At 37.7% G+C, this 19,458-nt stretch overlaps 1 protein-coding gene across 10 annotated transcripts in view; it reads right to left on the bottom strand.

Moving 5' to 3' along the window:
* The window catches only part of LOC115652604 (bifunctional heparan sulfate N-deacetylase/N-sulfotransferase 4), a 181,870-nt gene that overhangs the window by 91,197 nt on the left and 71,215 nt on the right, over nucleotides 1-19,458 (bottom strand). For all 10 annotated transcript variants that reach the window (XM_030564875.1, XM_030564874.1, XM_030564869.1 and 7 more), the window contains one exon: nucleotides 11,493-11,647. In XM_030564875.1, the coding sequence (XP_030420735.1) occupies nucleotides 11,493-11,647 (155 nt within the window). The remainder of the gene's footprint in view (nucleotides 1-11,492; nucleotides 11,648-19,458) is intronic.

Raw genomic sequence — 19,458 nt, 5'->3', positions numbered from 1 at the left:
CTTTCCCGACCCCAAATATGGCGATCAGCTAAACCCTGAGCATGTGGGCAAGACTCACCAGCCAGCACCCAAGAAGGAATTCTCTGCAGTAACTCAGTTCCCATCCCATCCAACATCTCCCCGCAGACCATTGAGCAGACTTATCTGGTGATAATCCAAGATCAATTGCCAAAATTAAACTATCCTATCATAACATCCCCTCCATATACTTATCAAGCTTAGTCTTAAAGCCAGATAAGTCTTTTGCCCCCACTACTTCCCTCAGAAGGCTGTTCCAGAACTTCACTCCCCAATGGTTAGAAACCTTCGTCTAATTTCAAGTCTAAACTTCCTAATATCCAGTTTGTACCCATTCATCCTCGTGCCTACATTAGTACTAAACTTAAATAATTCCTCTCCCTCCCTAACGTTAACCCCCCTGATAAATTTATATAGAGCAAGCATATCCCCCCGCAGTCTTCTTTTGGCCAGGCTAAACAAGCCAAGCTCTTTGAGTCTCCTTTCATAAGGCACGTTTTCCATTCCTCGGATCATCCTAGTAGCCCGTCTCTGGACCTGTTCCAGTTTGAATTCATCCTTCTTGAACATGGGACACCAGAACTGCACACAATATTCCAGATGGGGTCTCACCAGCGCCTTATATAATGGTACTAACACCTCCTTATCCTTGCTGGAAATACCTCACCTGATGCATCCTAAGATCGCATTTGCTTTTTTAACAGCCGTATCACATTGGCGGCTCATAGTCATCCTGCTATCAACCAATACCCCAAGGTCCTTCTCCTCCTCTGTCGCTTCCAACTGATGCGTCCCCAACGTATATCTAAAATTCTTATTATTAATCCCTAAGTGCATGACCTTGCACTTTTCACTATTGTATTTCATCCTATTACTATTACTCCAGTTTACAAGGTGGTCCAGATCTTCCTGAATAGTATCCCTGTCCTTCTCCGTGTTAGCAATACCCCCCAGCTTTGTGTCATCTGCAAACTTTATTGGAACATTCCCGCTCTTTGTGCCAAGGTCCGTAATAAAAAGGTTAAATAAGATCGGTCCCAAAACCGATCCTTGAGGGACTCCACTAGTAACCTCCTTCCAACCTGACAGTTCACCCTTCAATACGACCCGCTGGAGTCTCCCCTTTAACCAGTTCCTTATCCACCTTACAACTTTCATATTCATCCCCATCTTTTCCAATTTAACTAACAGTTCCCCATGTGGAACCGTGTCAAACGCCTTACTGAAATCGAGGTAAATTAGATCTACCGCATTACCTTTATCTAAGTAATCCGTCACCTTCTCAAAGAAGGAGATCAGATCGGTTTGGCACGATCTACCTTTAGTAAATCCATGTTGCAATTCGTTCCAATTACCATTGACCTCTATGTCCTTAACTACTTTCTCCCTTAAAATTTTTTCCAAGACCTTACATACATATCACCAAGCAACCTTAACTCTAAGTTAAAATAGTTTTTTCTTTTGAATATATTATGTTTCAGTGGCTTTTGTCATAATAGTGAGTCAAAATATGAAACAACATTGCCTAATTATTAGCTTCTATATCACCCCACCAGACCACCTTGCTATAAGGTCCAATCTTGTGTTCTTTGTGCACCTAAGATTCCAACTGCCTTTTTTGTTTGGGTGCTCAGGGAGTACCAGATTGGACCCAAAGATATACATGTGTTTGTGTGTGGAAAAGTCCTTTGGAACACTTTATGCAATACAAAGAACTATGTCACATTCTTTTACAATGCAGGCAGGATTCCAGAGCTCCTAATTACGTGCTTTCATAATTTACTTGAGTCACAATGGAATAGTCTTATCTTAGTTTAAATGAGAATGTAAGTTGAAGCCACAGAAAAACCATGAGGTGTTGGACGGTAGAAAAGGATCATTACTAGAACCTGAGAGATGAAGCATGAGTCTGGAAAGAGGATTTTGTCAATTTTTTTGTAGTCCTGTGGAATGCTGGGGAAATTCACAGAAGTGGCTTTGTCAATGGCTATAGTTAAGATTTAAAGAAAAATAGTAGCTTTGCCAGCTGAATAAACTAGTAGATCAATTTCTAGGTAGACATGATAAAATTAAAGTTGGTGGAAAGCAAGAAATATTGATGAAGGGAAGTATTATATTCTTCTTTAGTCTGTTGCAGATATTAAATTCAATATAAAATTAATTGTTCTTAAAAGACTTTATATTCAGTATCAGAAACAAACTGGACCAAAGGGAAAGGCTGATATTTGAAAACTTTCATTTCTTAAAAATAAATCTAGAGTTTTACACTGAACTTTGAAAGTCATCTAAAGATCAATGATTTTTCCACAGTCTTTTATTGCACATTACAGTGTGTCATATGGACTGGCATCACTAGCTGTTTTCACAAGTGATAAAAGCACTGTGTGTGTGACCGTGTAAACTGATTAGGTAAATCTTGACACTTTTGGACTTAGGCTTGGTAAAGGGTGACTATTCTCTAGAAAGCTTCTATTACAGGTGGAGTTTCCTACTAAAAAGGAAATGATAAAGCCTTATAATACAGTATTATTATCCTGATGGACTAACATCCTAAATATTTTCAACCTTGAGTCCAGTTGGTCAAAACTTTCCTTCACCGGGCCCGACTGTGCACTGTTTAATGTTTATATTTGACTGTAACTATGCGTACAACCATGTAACTTCCTAGTTTCAAGATATTAATAAATTCTTCATAGGAATTTGCCTATGGACCAATTTATCATAAGTATTTTAAGAGCAATAATTTATCTTCAAGTGTGTGAATGGTAATACATTACCACATTTTGGACCTTAGGGTTTTCATGGCACAATGGCAGAAGAAAGACAACGCAGTCAATAGGCAATGACCAATATCATGAGCCCAAAATATTGTTGCACATCTCCAAAAAGTCACTGTGATCAGGTTTTGGGGCACGGCCAAGTCCAAATTCCAAGTCCAATTCCATCATTGGCAGGAGAGATGAAGCTGTGCAATGGAGGAGTACATGCTCCTCTTTCTTAAAGCCCATGCAAAACATGATGCCCCAGGTTCCTGAGCTAACCTGCCTTGTATACCACTGATAACTCATGGAATCTTCATTTGATTACCGCTCCTGCCTCCCCAGCCCAACTTCTGTGCATCTTACAGTAGGAGGACCAGAACTAGACCCTTAGTACTGAAAAAATGCAACACCGTTGAACTGGCACACATTCCCAGTGGCCCGGATCCAGTTTCAGCACATAAGAGCCTAACTCTCTTAGTCTTCTGTCAAAGATCTGAAAGAATGGAGTAATCTCCAGAAGCTGCCTATCTTAGCTATCATCTTTGCTGAAGAAGCAAGAGAAAAGCAGCTTCAAACTCCCAGCCTCTTCTGACCTATGTCTTTCTACTGAAATGGACCCTGACATGGAACTTTTTTGAACCTGATTATGTCTGTATCAACTGTTTACACACATTCCCTATTTACAAAACACTCCTATTAAGGAGAGAACAAGAACATCGAATGGACACTGCTTTCCAGGAATTCAGCAAACTCTTGAAGGAAAGAAGTTTATATTGCATATTTCCACAGCTTTAACATGCTAGAGGATAATGGAAATTCAGACAGCAGCAGCAGGGTTGGAAAACTCACCATTTAGATTTACTAGATCTCTTCTGAAAAATCAAACTGAATATACAAATAGTGACATGCTTTTTAAAAAAGCTATATTAGAACAAAATTGGCATTATAATTATTTGCTTCCATTGAAACTGTTAGTATTGGCCATTAAAAGCGGCAGGACAGGGGCTAAAGGGACCAAATCATTTTATTTGGTATGGCAAGTCATATGTTTTTATGATTTTTTTTCATATATTCACTGAAACTATTGGTCCACTGTTGATAATGTTATGTTAAATGATGAAGTAGTTTAACACTCCAGCTGCAGGCACCTTCCTGAACTTTTTCTATCCTGTCAAAAAAAGAGGTGATATCCTGGATACACCACATTTTAAACTGTCACCTAGCAGTATTAGGAGATTTACATAAGCTATTACCTACTTTTAGCAGTGAGATATTTTTCTAATATTGTTGAGCCTGAGTGAGATTTCCTTCAGGAAGTTTTTTTGTTTGTAAACTAAGCCAGCTTGATGTACAATTTTGTTTATTTTTATTTGCATTTATATTGGTGAACACATGTGCCATCATCGTGGTTGTCAATTCATACAAGAATTTTGTGTTATATTTTATCCGGTTATGACAGTTGATTTTTTGAAAGGTCTCATTTTCTGAATATTTCTTAAACACTGTTAATTACATACAAATTTCTGTTTGCAGAATTAAATATTTAGTTCGATTTTAAACTTTTTTTAATCTAGTTGAAAATTTTCCATTTAGACATGATCCTTTAGCAAATGGTTTTGAGCAGATTAGTATCAAGAAGATGAAGTTCACAAAATGGAAAGTTAAAATAAGGATGTGAGCTTTGTGGCAGTTAGTTCTAGACATAAAGGTGATTTGGTGTGTTTGAACACAGAGGAGCTGTTTTGTATCTATTGTGGATTAGGCTGCATTACACATAGATGAATATAGCTATGGTTCTGTAATTTTACAACAACAACAAAAATGTCACATCTGCCTACATTGGTTGCCAGGAAAGATGCTTATGTGGTTAAGACAGTGGATATAGGCTCAGGAGACCTAGGTTGAGTTCCTAGTTCTACCACAGATTTTTTGAGTGACTGTGAAAAAGTCACTTAGTCTCTTCATGCCTCAGTTCCTCCTCTCTAAAATGGGGACAATATTCTTTTCACATGGCCTTTGTCTATTTGAACTGTAAGCTAATTGGAGCAAGGTCTAGCAGTTATATGCACATGTAGTGCCTAGCACAATGGGACTCTGTGTGCTACTCTAACACAATATTATCAGTCAGCTTTTAGCCACAGTTTTGCATAGTAGATAAATAGTTTCATATTCTAGAGGTTTGGCTATATGAATAATTAGACCAGGGCAAGCTTGGGTATGAATCTAGACTATATCATCCTGACATGATTTAAGAGCACGTCTATACAGATAGTGCTGCAGTGATGCAGCCGCACTGATGCGTCTGTGCCGCTGCAGCGTATGTGTGAAGACACTCTAGGCTGATGAGAGAGAGCTCTCCTGTTGGCATAATAAAACTACCTCTGCAAACAGCAAAAGCTCTCCTACCAACATATCACTGTGCACTCGAGCGCTTATGTTAACGTAACTTATGTCACTCAGGGGCATGTTTTATTCACATAAGTTATGCCGACATAAACTCTAGTGTAGACATAGCCATAGTGTTCCTGTGCACCCATCCAACGTGCATTGACAGTTGATCAGATCTCTTTGAAACAGGACTAAATCTAAGTGCATTAGTGAGCATCTGAAGGATACACATGAAGATTTAGTCTGCAGTTGACTAGATTCATATACCTGCTTGCAATGATCTAAATGTTTGTGCAGAGTACACCTTTCCTTTTAGCAACTGCTGCCACAAAAGAAAAGGAGCAGAGACACAGCGTGGGAATACTGTCTCTGTTAGGGAACAGAGCTGAAGATGGAGCCAAAATGAAGCAAGGTGGGAGGTTGTGAATGGAAAAAACTGATTAGGGGAAGAACAGAGTGGGTAAAGGGAGTGCTTGAAAGTCCAAAATAATTTGTTGACCAAGTGGTCAGTCCTAGAATAATGCATGTTCATTGTTCTCATGTTAAGTAGCTAGAACTACTTACCAATCACAAATAAAAGGACATCAGCTGTGCAGTCAATAGTGGATTCTGCATACACTCAACAAAACTATTACAGACAATACAGATGCCATAAAAATCCACTGCATCCAACTTTCCCAGTCCTAACTACAGATACTGAAAATAAGATGACCCAGAAGCCCGGCAGTGTGTAGACACTCTGCACCTGAAATGTAGTCACTGACTTGCTCAATTTGTATTTGGTATTTTTAAAAGAAGTTGCAGGTTTCTGTGGTTTTGGCAGTTGAAAAGTTCTAGGAACAAAAGGGTGGCAAGGCTGGGATTATAAAGGGGAAATTCAAAATAATGTACATTACTACAGACAACCTGAATCTGGTGTTGTTTTGCATATTAATCTATTTTAACATTAACTCAAGAATATGCTTGCCTCTTTTTGTGATCTATATCCACAACAATGTTTATCTTGCATCTGCATCATTTTCAGTGCCATCTGCATTTCACCATCCCAAGGAAATACTCACTAGCTGACACTAATTGAGACAAAAGAAAAAGGTGAAGCCCTGGGATTAAATACATTTGATTTGTTTTTGTCAGATAAGGATGTACAACAGGGCAGAAATGAAAGTTTTGTGACTAAAGGAGAGGGGAGGAAAGTAGGAAATCTTGCTTTGCTCTGTCTGTGGTGGCTCTGTTGCAGTCTTTGTATGTGACTTAGAAGTAAGTGACTTTCCATGTCTTGGTGCTTCTGTCTGAAAATTGGAGATCATAATGCTTATGATCTTTTCAGTTTGCAAGGTTTAATTCATTACTGTGGGTAAAGCACTGAGTTCTTCACATAGAAATCTTTACGGAAGTGCAAAATATGAGAATCAAATCAATCCAATTATTAACAAACTGTACCTTCCATTTCCTGGATCCAGTTGTGATATGTGATGTCACATTCATATTTACATAAATAATCTATGATTTATGTAATTGGGAAATTGAGCTCTATTTGTCCTGTTTTTACTGAATATCTGAAAGTTTGAACACCAGTATTATTCTGCACTCGTGTGTGGGGAATGGAGCATGGGCATGCAAGGGCAAGAATAGTGCCTACAATCTGGGGAGGAGACAGAACATGAATATGAATTTACTAGGTTATTTACCAAGGAAACAGAATAAGGTTTTAAACTTTCCCCTCCTCATGCAATAGTAATATTGCCTAGATTAGATAAGGCAAACCCTGGTAGATTTGTGTTAATACATTTTGACTGATATGGACAATTCATTTCCTTTCGTTATTATTTTCTAACTCTCACAGAGCATTCTGTCAGTGGTGTAAATTCCTTAGAGGGTGAGAATACTGCCATGAAAACAGCCACTTGACAGGTAAGAGATGCTGCATTTGAGGCAAAAACAAATTCTACTGCTGATCCCAGCTGCCATGCAAAATCATTCACACATATATGTAACATAGCTTTGCTGCTACTGAGAACTTCCTTAACTTTTCACCATGCCCTAGTGAGATGTTGCATAATTTTCAGTCCTGCTGTCTCTCAGAAAATGTCGTTCATCCATCAACCAATTGTTAAATGGTATAAGTGGTAACAGTCCTTTCTGATACACAAAATGTTTGTGTACCCTTATCAAAAGTGGTATTTTACAGTTGCAAACACTTCAACTCTGTGGTGATTTTTAAAGACTATTTAACTGACTTGAAAATTTAATTTTGCGAGAACACTTACATGAGGAGGGAAATAATTCTTCCCATTTTATAGATGGCATACTGAAGTACAAGTCACAAAGCACATCAGTGGTAGAGCTGAGAATAGACCTCAATCATTTTTATCTGACTCAAACCCCTACTCTGAACCATAGATCCTGCTCCCTACCTAGAATTTGTACATACAGATCCCCAGAAACAGCAGAATATGTATACAGTACAACAGGATGCAATGCATCTATATATTTAAACCTTCATGTAATGTAAAATATTACTATGGGTTTCATATGCAGTGATTGAATTGGCTAGTGTTCTTTAAGCTTGGCTTTAATTCAGAGTAGGAATTCTGTTACAATAAAGAACATTATTAAATCATTGTTTCTCCAAGAACTGTCCTACTGGGCCTAATCAAAAACCTATTGAAATTAGTAAGAACCCTATTTACGTCAGCGTAGGTTTACTGTAAATGGAATCTGCATACCAAAAGGCACTGTAGTGATTCAACTTATGTTCTAATTTATTATAAATGAGCTTCACAATATATGAGATCACAAAAAGTAGGCATCACTGTATTTCATTTAAAATGTTAACACCAAGTTGTTCTCAAAAGTCCTGATGAAACAATTATCTAAGACGAGCAATTGCTGCATTAACAGAGCCTTCTCAAATAGAATGATTTCCTCTAAGATCCTTTAAAAAAAAAAAAAGGCAAAAAACCCAACCAAACTCTACTGTCCCATCCCCAGTCAGCTTCCTCAGGAAATGGTTACACCTTTATGCAAAAGCTCCCAAAGTATAATCTTTATTGATGTTTTGTAGTAAGGGTGGAATTCAGTGGATGGATGAGTGACACACAAGAAAACAGCACAAAAATATGAGAAGGACTCCATGTAAACATAATAATCAATAATGAAAAATAAATGTGGAGACTTCTGCTTGCCTTATTTATTCTTGTTAATTAATTCAACCGCTAATTTGGATTTAGAATCTGAAGTAAAAACGAGTAATGATCACTGTAAAGGGATTAGCTTTTAGTTTTTGTGAGAGATATGAAAAAATGTATTAGAGAGGCAGGGAATGCGATTTTCAAACAAGGCAAGATGTTACGAATGAGAAAGGAGAGGAGGATGCAAGATTATTCAGAGTTCATGGCTGCCAGCACTGCGTTAGATATCAAGGAGGTTGTCATGTCAGGAAGATAAATTTCTTCCACAGAGAGGATTTCACATGAAGCTTTTGAAAAGACGTGTTCTCATAAGTAAATTGTACAGCTATTCTAGAATTCAGAGCTAAGAGGTCAGTACAACCCATGTCCAACCACTAGAAGGAAATAAAACTATAATGACATCAGCCTTTCATTTTCTTTAGCTCCTTATTTATGGGTACCCTTAGGAGCCCCTGCCATTCAATGAAAATGATTAGAGAGAGACAGTATTGCCTTTGTAGTTTAGGCTACAACCAAATTCTGTGACAAGCCCTGCTTTTAGCCCACCTTATAACTTTTGGTATTAAATATAGTTTGACCTGAACATTGGCAGGTTTAATCCAATTACTGAGGAGAATTTTCCTGAGAGGTTTAAAGAAAATGGGGCAAAAAATGTTTGAGTTACAGGTCATGAAAATTACTTTGACTTTTAAATGTGTGCTGTGTCTAACATTTGTTTATGTCCGTCTCACTCATAAACAGGATCACACAACCCCTTCAAACATTTTATAAAGTTTAATTCCCAAAGATTTGTGCATGATTTAATTTGAACAGACTTTGTAATTACACAGACTTATAAATGATTGTTCTATTGAATTTTAATTATTGTATAGAAATCTGATAGAGCAATTTGTCCATTGCTGGTTACTTCTGATTTAAAGGGATGTAAGGATCCTTCTATGGAGTGGGTGCACTTAAATGCACATTGTTATATTCCTTTACAGGAGATTCAGTAAATAGCATAGCTGCATGGAGTTAGGGGTGTAGTTACAGCTTTGGGATCATTTTTTGAGCTGGTCCCAAAACTCAAAATTTTGAAAGTACGGTTTGGATAAAAAAAAAGACCAAAACATTTGGATGTTTGCTAAAACATATCAAGTGTCTTAAATCCATGGGTCTGCAAAGGGGCTTGGAAGTTTCCAAATATATAATTTCCTGGTTTTTGGTTTTGCTTTGTGTTCCAGGTAGAACCCAGCAATTTATAATCATACAGAAATAATAATAATAGGAGATATACCAATCTCCTAGAACTGGAAGGGACCTTGAAAGGTCATTGAATCCAATCCCCTGCCTTCACAAGCAGGACCAATTTTTGCCCAAGATCCCTCAGTGGCCCCCTCAAGGATTGAGCTCACAACCCTGGGTTTAGCAGGCCAATGCTCAAACCACTGAGCTATCCCTCCCCCTCATACAAATAGAAAATAATGAAAGGAAAAGCCCATCTAAACTTCAAAGTTTTAGTTTTATTTTAACTTTTGAGTAATGTTCCAATCTGGTTCTCGTACCTGAATTGATTTGCCATTGCTAATCATGATGGCAAAAGACATGGATCTATAATTCATGAAGGAATCAGGTCCTAAAAGAAAGCTGATAAGTCTGTTTTACTAAAAAACCCTACTATGATTCTGTACAAATATCCAGGCAAACAAAAAAAAACAAACTACAGAAAGCACAGGAGGCAATTACATGAAGTTTGCAATGTGGTATGGAGATCATTAGGGGGGAAAAAAACACTAACAAGCAAGGGAAGCTTTTTCTTCCTGTTCTGTTTTAAATTATAACTTTCCTTGACTCCCTGGGAGTTTTATTTGCACTACAGCCCCAGAGAAGGGAAGGGGAGCATAGTGGTCTCTGCAAATGGTAGATCCTCTGAGAGTTTGTATTCTCTAAGCAGCAGGCTAAATGACAATGCCATTCTGCTCTTTGAGTGACTTTGGTTGCTTGGAGTTGTAGATTTTGTTTCTCTCTCTTTTTTATGCTGACTATCCAAGAAGAATTGTTCTGGATGGACTCTAAAGAGCTTTCAACATTACTTTACAATAAAATTATACTGAGCTCCATCCAGTGCTTGAGTGACAGCTCTTAAAAAGTTAAGAGTACAAACAGGCTAAATCAAACATCATTATGCATCAACACCACCAATATACAGACTAGCTATTTAAAAGGCACATTTTCAAAGACTTGTATAGGTTTTTAAAGAAGACATGTGAAATCCTGCAATTTCATTTCTCATCCCCCTTCATCTGGTTGAGGTGGCTTCACAGAGAATTTCAAATTCTATGCAAGCCTCTAAGTAAATCCCTCAATTCACCTAATGTTAACCTCCTGCCCCTGAGTCCACCTCATGTCTGTACTGTATATCAGGAAGCAGATTTCCTATTTCTAATGGTCCTCCTTAAGCTACAAAGTGGAGGAACAGGCTAACTGACTGTCCCTGAAGGCATTATATAACTAATCTGCTGCTTGTAGGCCACCACATCCTCAAAAGACTATTTTAGAAAAGGGGCTGATCCTTAATGAGGGATAAAATAATGGCAAAACTAAGGTTTGGTTCACATTATAGGTAAAGCCTCCTATTTTTTCTCCAGCACTTCCCAATGAAGTGGGTGAAGACACTATACCCTGGTAACCATACAGTCTCCCATGTGCCTCCTCATAGCATGGCACAGGGCAGTAAAAACTCCATTTCTGTTTCCCTCCTCATCTCACACTGACTCACCCAGCCTCCAACATCTTCAGAGGTGAAGTGACACAACTTTCCCACTTCCAGGGTAACCAATGCCCAATATAAGCATGAAGAAATGCAAACCCTCCCCTTCCCTCAGGAAGGCCCTGATAGGCAGCCATCTTCCTTGGCTCCTGGACACAGATAACCTTCTTTTCCCACAGTAAGAGCTAAAGTTCTCCTCTCCCTCTCAGCCAGGCAGAAAGTGAGCAGGGTTTCCCCTTTTAAGCTCCTCCGGCATAGCCTACACCAACTTCAGGTGTCATGTGGCAGGGTTGATTGCCACCCCCTCCCAGGCACAGCCCATTGACTCTTTCCTGACTCAGGAGGGCTTGCAGCCTATCAAACCCTCTTATAACTTTTACTCACTAGTGCAAAGTCCTTGTTGAGAATCATCTGCTCCACCAGTGATGACTCATTATGGAACAGATGAGGCTGCATGTGACTCCACATATGGGGAAACCACCAGAACTCATCTACAGACTCCAACAACAGGTCATCACCTTCATCCTCCTCTTCAGTTCCTGCAAAATAAGAAAGAAAAAATAATAATTGTACAATGAAAGGTGCAAGTAACTGCATTTTTAAACCAGACAGATGACTGCCTCACCAATTGTAATGTAATAAATTTGGTGCAATTACACTGCTGTGTTAAGGAAAGGATGATAGGAAGAGTCATGTTTGGTATTTCCCTCCTTACTTATATTATGTTAATTTATAACAATGACAACTAACTTTCAAGGGCAAGGCTCAAAAGGAGAACCAAGATCCAGGAGTAACCAAAAGTCCACTTTGCCTACTATTGGAAAGTGGGCAGTCATGATCTCTCTCATTTGGTCTTCAAACTGCTACCAGGAGAAGAGGAAATCAGATCTGAACTACTTTTTCTCATGAGCAGAAGCTGACTCTTGGAATAGTATTAATGTGATTCTTAGGTGAAAGAGCATATTTATCTGGGCTGGTGTATATGCACAGGCAGCAGTAGAAACCAGACACTTACATTTTATGAAAACTCAGAACAAAACCAAAAGAAACTCTCACTAAGAGTCCATCAAACTGAAGTCTGATATATTTTGATGAAATCAGAATCAAGAGAAATATGAAACAGTTTTATAAAGTAAGTAGGCAGAAAAGTAAATCTATAATAGGGCTTTGAAAAATCTACTCAATTTGCAAGTCCAGGATAGAGTTTTCCTTCGTATGCCATCTTTTTTGCAGAAATTAAGCTTTCATTTTAAATTCAAGTTAATAGTCCATGTTAGTGAAGACGTGTGTCACAATTCAGGCTGAAGAAAGTACATATGGTTACCAGAGTGAGTGAAAATTTTTGTTTGAAACTTTTTTCTCTGAAAAATGAAGATTCAGGTCAAGTGAAATTGTCAGTTTCTGCAAATTGCTTCAAGAGAAAAAAGAAAAGAAAATGGAAATGTCAAAATAATTCATATTGAAGTTTTTAAAATTAAATATTCTGATTTTGTGTTAGAATCGCAAGGGCACTTGGTGGCATTCAGAAAACCAAGTAGGAGAAAGTGCTGACTTTTCTCCTCCCTGTGATAGCCCAATAGTTAGGCTACTCAGCTACGATATGAGAGACCTTGGTTTAAGTCCCTGCTCTGGAGTGGAAACTGTAGCCAGGTCTTTCCCCTTCTAGGGGAGTGCTCAAACCAGCAGGCTAGATAGTCATTCTTTTTCAATTTGGGGCCCAATAAATATTTAATTATTAAAGAGAGTGGAACAGCTTCAACAGAAGTGATTGAGAGAGCCCTACACAAGAATAACCACAGGACTATAGAGTAAGGCACTTACCTATAATAAGTCCCTTATTGGGCATACAGGGTCACCAGCACCAACACAAGCACCATTCACAAAACAGTGGTGAAGTCGCCTAGTGATTCTAGTCCTTCATTTTCAAAGGTCCTTTACTTTATTAAACAAAATTTTAAAAAGTTTCATTTTGCTTTACCTGAAACAAATGTTGTTTTCTTCTATTTTTCAGAACTGCTGATGAACTGAAAAGCCTGTTATTTGTACAACTCAAGTGGTTACAACAAAGAAGATCTTCAAAATGAGAAATGAGATAGGGCTACTTTCTAGAATTTGCAAACAGATAGCCCAGTGCTTTTTAAAATGTGAATGGCTACATTAAGTCTCACTAACTTCATCCTCAAATCAACTATTAAAACTTCAGTCAGTTTACTGGCAGCATTCTTTCTAGTTCCTTTACCATTTTATATTAAGAGCTTTTATTTAGCTTAAGACATTTCTTTACTTTTCACAAACATTCATTATAGCACACACAGATTGCTTTCTTTTTTAGAAGTCTTTCAACATTGCAAAACTAATTACAAAGGAAGTGGTTTGTGGTCATCCTTATTCACTTTCACAGCAAGTATTAGAAATATAAGTGTTCAATGTTTTATTTACATTTGTATTTAATCTCTGCAATGTTTTGAAGAATATTTCTGTACAATGAGTGTATCACTGTCTTTCTTTTGGTGCCCTACTAATCTATGTATATACGATTATTTGTAGCACAGTACAGGTAGAAGAATACATACCAAATACACTATATCACACTTAGTTATGTTGGTGAGAGTTTTCTCTTCAGATAAAAGAACAGGAGTACCTGTGGCACCTTAGAGACTAACAAATTTATTTGAGCATAAGCTTTCGTGGGCTAAAACTTACTTCATCAGGTCCATGCAGTGGAAAAATAGAGTAGGAAGATTATATATACATAGAGAACATGAAAAAATGGGTGTTGCCATACCATCTCTAACAGGACTAATCAATTAAGGTGGGCTATTATCAGCAGGAGAAAAAAAATTTTGAGTGATAATCAGGATGGATCATTTCAAACAGTTGACAAGAAGATGTGAGTAACCGTAGGGGTAAAACTAGCATGCTGGAAATAGTTTTTACTTTGTGTAATGACCCCTTCACTCCCAGTCTTTATTCAAGCCTAATTTAATGGTGTCCAGTTTGCAAATTATTTCCAATTCTGCGCAGTTTCTCATTGGAGTCTGTTTTTAAAGTTTTTTACTGGAGAATTGCAACTTTTAGGTCTGTAAGTGAATAACCAGGGAGGTTGAAGTGTTCTCCAACTGGTTTTTGAATGTTATAATTCTTGATGTCTGAGGGTACGTCTTCACTACCCGCCGTATCGGCGGGTAGCAATCGATTGCTCAGGAATCGATATATCGTGTCTCATCTAGACGCGATATATCGATCCCCGAACGCGCTTATATCGATTTCGTAACTCCACCAACCCGAACGGAGTTGCGGAATCGACAGGGGTAGCCTCAGACATCAATCCCACGCTGTGAGGATGGTGAGTAATTTGATCTTAGATACTTCAACTTCAGCTACATTATTCACGTAGCTGAAGTTGCATATCTAAGCTCGATTTTCCCCCGTAGTGTAGACCAGCCCTGAGTTGTGTCCATCCCCATCAGAGGCTCGTTCACCTGCACAGCAGTCAATGTGATATGTGCCAGCAATGCCCCTCTGCCATGTACATTGGCCAAACTGGACAGTCTCTATGCAAAAGAATAAATGGACACAAATCAGATGTCATGAATTATAACATTCAAAAACCAGTCAGAGAACACTTCAACCTCCCTGGTCACTCAGTTACAGACCTAAAAGTCACAATTCTCAAAAAAAACCCTTCAAGAAACAGACTCCAATGAGAAACTGCACAGAACTGGAAATAATTTGCAAACTGGACACCATTAAATTAGGCTTGAATAAAGACTGGGAGTGGATGGGTCATTACACAAAGTAAAAACTATTTCCCCATGCTAGTTTTCCCCCTACGGTTATTCATACCTTCTGGTCAACTCTTTGAAACGGGCCATCCTGATTATCACTACACAACTTTTTTCTCCTGCTGATAATAGCCCACCTTAATTGATTAGTCTTGTTAGAGTTGGTATGGCAACACCAATTTTTTCATGTTCTCTATGTGTGTGTGTGTGTGTGCATATATATATATAATCTTTTTACTGTATTTTCCACTGCATGCATCCGATGAAATGGGTTTTAGCCCATGAAAGCTTATGCCCAAATTAATTTGTTAGTCTCTAAGGTGCCACAAATACCCCTCAATCTTTTTGCTGTTACAGACTAACATGGCTACCACTCTGAAACCTGTCCATTCTAATTCAATATACTCCATTCTAATTCTTTTTAAGAAAACAATTCCTTGTCCAAAAGAGATGTTAGTGGCTGTTGTTTTGGTATGCACTCTCTGGCTAATAAACACGTTTTTGTTCATGTTTTGTATATGCACACACATATATACAGGTGGGAGACATTGTCAGAGAGGCAGAAACGGATGGTGATATTAGCAACATATTTTTGAAAGGGTCTAGCAAGGAGAGAGATGAGAGTCTGTGAGACCATGAGAAAAACACTTTAATAGTTCAAGTGGAGAAGACTCATGTTTGGTTCAGGGTTTCAGAAGTAGGGATGGAGAGGAGAAAGATAGATATTAGAGACGTTGCATAGGATTAGGGCAAGCTTAACTCAGGCATTTAACATAATATAGATAAGAACAAAGTAAAGTTAGAACATAGGAAGCAGTAATATGTGAATATTTAAAATAATTAGAATAAGATTACAAAATAGTTTCCTTTACAAAACTCATTTTTTGGACTCAGATTTTCCTGGGGTAGTCTCATCCTGATGACTTTTTTTTTCAATATAACACTTGAGTACAATATGTCAACCATTTTTTCACTGTGATGAAGATTTAGAAAGATAACACAATACTTCCTATCTTTTTTAAACTTAAACACTCTTAAGGCAGAGCTGCAAGAAAACAATAAAAATGGTTGAGATTTGAAACTTGACATGGAGACCTGTTACCCTTGTATGTCTTTAAAAAGAAAATTTTAATTTAGTAAAATAAAAGAAAGTTATTGAAAATTTTCCACCCAAAGTTTTTTTAAAATGGAAAATTGTTGTTTTTTTAAACGTGAAAAGTCACAATTTTCTGTAATAAAAAATCCGCATTTTCCAACAGTGTCGTAATGAACATTTGAAAATTATGAACTGAAGAGGTGCAGTAGTTTTTCATTAAATCAGTAGACATGCATTTTCAGAGAGAAGCAGTGTAAGTGTACACTTTTCCAAACTGGTTTACTGACAGTAAATGCTCCTAATTTTAATGCTACTTTAAGATTTTCTTCAAACATCTCTTGTTTTAGAAAGCTCTGTCAATCTTAAATCGGAAGCTATGTGTGAAGAAGAAATCAGTAGTTTTAAGGCTATGAGCAATTAATTTGGCAGATCCTGGGAACACTAACTCACATACCCAGATAAAAGTATATACATGCAGAGGAAATGCATACTTAGTCTGTATTACTAATAAACACTAGTCAACTCTTCTGGTGCCTTTTAGTCTACAAGTGCACAGTTTACTTCTAGTAGTAAACTGTGCACTTGTAGACTAAATGGCACAAGCAAAGGACATCAATTTTCCTATATCACTCAATTGCCTGTTAATAGAAATGTGTGTCAGCATGAAGAATATAAGCAATTAGTGTGTAAGCTTAATATATAGCTATCCTAATTATATGTGGGCACCCAAATGAAGAGTTACAGATGCAGTACAGGTCAGTGATCTCTTAATTATTTAATTTGCTAACAGAGTCACATGATTATTTCCTTCTTGTAGTTTTCAACTGATCGGAGTTTTGGAAGAGAGTACAAAATTGTGCATTAAGGAAAAGTCAATAAGGCACAACAGTTAATGTCCTAATAAAACATGTCGTGCATCTTACATTAAAAGCCTCTTTTGAGTAATCAAGCCATGTTTACAGTAATTAAAGAATACCTTTCCATGTTTTATTGATAATGAGTCAATAAAGTGGATGTTTGCATGGAGAACATTTGGAAATGTTTCCACTAAGCTGGTATGACACAACAACGATATCACCCAATGAATGAAGTGCTCACATTAGAACTCACATGCATCACTGAGTACAGACTACAGCAAGTCTCTTAATGGAGCCAATGACATGCCTCAACTCATTAAGTAACTTTGTACTATTTTAACCCTTATAAATTGCTGGAGACCACACATACATACACTTGAACACATTCTCTCTATGTCAGTTACAAATGAAATATTGATAATATTCCAGTCAACTGGAAAGAGAAAACCTGAAGATTACACATGAAGTAATTTTTAGTGAATTGTGGTGGATTGAGAGGAAACTCAAGATTAACAAAAAGAAATAAACCAAAATTGCAAGTCAGTATTCTGAACTGAAAAATGCCCCTAATATCACTACTAATATTAATTTCTAATTAGTATTCAAAATAAATAATCTTTTCCTCACCGATTTTTCCCCTTTTGTATTTCTTGCACTTGTTGGGGTGGGCAAACTGCATCTACATGAAGAACTGATGTCTATGGAACACTATGGCAGGGCATATCCCAACACAATATAATGGTCTACTTTTGTTTAACTCACCTTATTATAGATAACACCAATAAGAAATGGTTATACAGGCAGGTTAAGATGCAATGGGCAAAATACTGACATCCTTATTTAGTCCTCCATACTTGGGCAAAACTTCTATTGATTTCACTGAGAGTTTCCTGATTAAAGACTAAGTAAAAACTGGCCAAGGACCTCAGGAATCTGACCCTGATCATGAAGAGCTACATTAGCTACAGCAACTCCCTATAGTTTTTCCTTAATATCACTTTATACCCCATGCCTTGCCAACTTTCTCTGAAAACAAACTTTTCAATGGCTTTCAAGAGACCTAAATTCTATTCTCAGCTCTGCCACAGACTTGCTGTATGATCTACAGCAAACCATTTAATCTCTTTTTTCCCCTCACATCCTTTGTCTGGTCTATTTAGTCTGTAAACTCTTCTAGGAAGGGATTGTCTCTCACTATGTGTTTTCACAGTGTCTAGTTCAATGGGGCCCCAATTTCAGCTGGGGAAGGTAGGTGTTACAATAACACAAATAAATAATAAATTTTGGCCTCTTCACTCTATTCCTCTCTGAAACTCCTCTCCACCATACCCTTTTTTTCCCATCCCCTAACACAGGGGTCGGCAACCTTTTAGAAGTGGTGTGCCAAATCTTCATTTATTCACTCTAATTTAAGGTTTTGTGTGCCAGTAATTCATTTTAACATTTTTAGAAGGACTCTTTCTATACATCTCTAATATATAACTAAACTATTGTTGTATGTAAAGTAACCAAGACTTTTAAAATGTTTAAGAAGCTTAATTTAAAATTAAATTAAAATGCAGAGCCCCCCGGACTGGTGACCAGGACCCGGGCAGTGTGAGTGCCACTGAAAATCAGCTTGTGTGCCGCCTTCGGCACCCATGCCATAGGTTGCCTACTCCTGCCCTAACATATATATACTCCAGTTCCTAGTTTTTTAAGCTTATCCCTTCATTCTTTTGCTTCTCTAACTCGTTATTACCTCCTCCAGTCAAATTTCCCATCTTCTTTAATATAATGCAGCCAACAGCCCCCTTTGCAGTACGGTTGACCTAACTGGGAAACTATGTATTCCAGAGGCGATACTTCAAACAGGAAAAAATTCTAGGCTTACAATGGAATACTCTGAAAATTGCCTCAGTTCAAATAAGTGGTTGAGTGCGCATCTCACTGGTCCTCCTAGTACTGGGTGTCAAGTAAGTGATGGTGGGAGAGGGAACAGTGAAGAAGCTGGGCAGCCTAAATGGAGGGACAAGACAGGGAAAGGGGGTTATCAAGAAGGTTTGAAAAGTGAGGAAAAGGGAAAAGTGGAAGGAACATTGTACAGAGAAGAAAAGTGGAGACAGGGAGAAGTGCATGTGAAGGAGACAATTAAATGTGCTGAATCAGGCAATTCTAATCTTCCAGAGAAACATTGGGTGGGTAAAAGGAACCTATTGGTTACTCAGAGTTAGTAAAAAAAAATATTTTTTTCTTTAAATTTGTTTTAATGAAGGTTTGGAATAACAAGGACTTTAAAGACAATTATAATTTTTAAATTTTTCTTCTAATATAATTGCTATAGGTTTGCTTTTTAATCATATTGAGACACATCATGGTGTCTGTCACATTCAAATAGTGCTGCTTCTTAGGAGGTTGTGGCACTCAGTTTTCAGCCTCGTGCTTTTCATTGCACCTGTGATATTGCAAAAAGCCTGGAATGACACATGCTGTCTTTCCAGAATTGTTGTTATTTAATTTGCTTTCCTTATCACCCTAAGACTGACAGGATGCCCTTCAGAAAATGCAAAAACACTTCATATCCTTCAGGGACAGATCAAAAGACTTTTGAAATCAATGGGATTCCTTCCATT

This window comes from Gopherus evgoodei, chromosome 5 (genome assembly GCF_007399415.2).
Source record: "Gopherus evgoodei ecotype Sinaloan lineage chromosome 5, rGopEvg1_v1.p, whole genome shotgun sequence".
NCBI classification, from domain to species: Eukaryota; Metazoa; Chordata; order Testudines; family Testudinidae; genus Gopherus; species Gopherus evgoodei.
The sequence above is the reverse complement of the archived record's forward strand: the minus strand, read 5'-3'. Positions and strand labels throughout refer to the sequence as shown.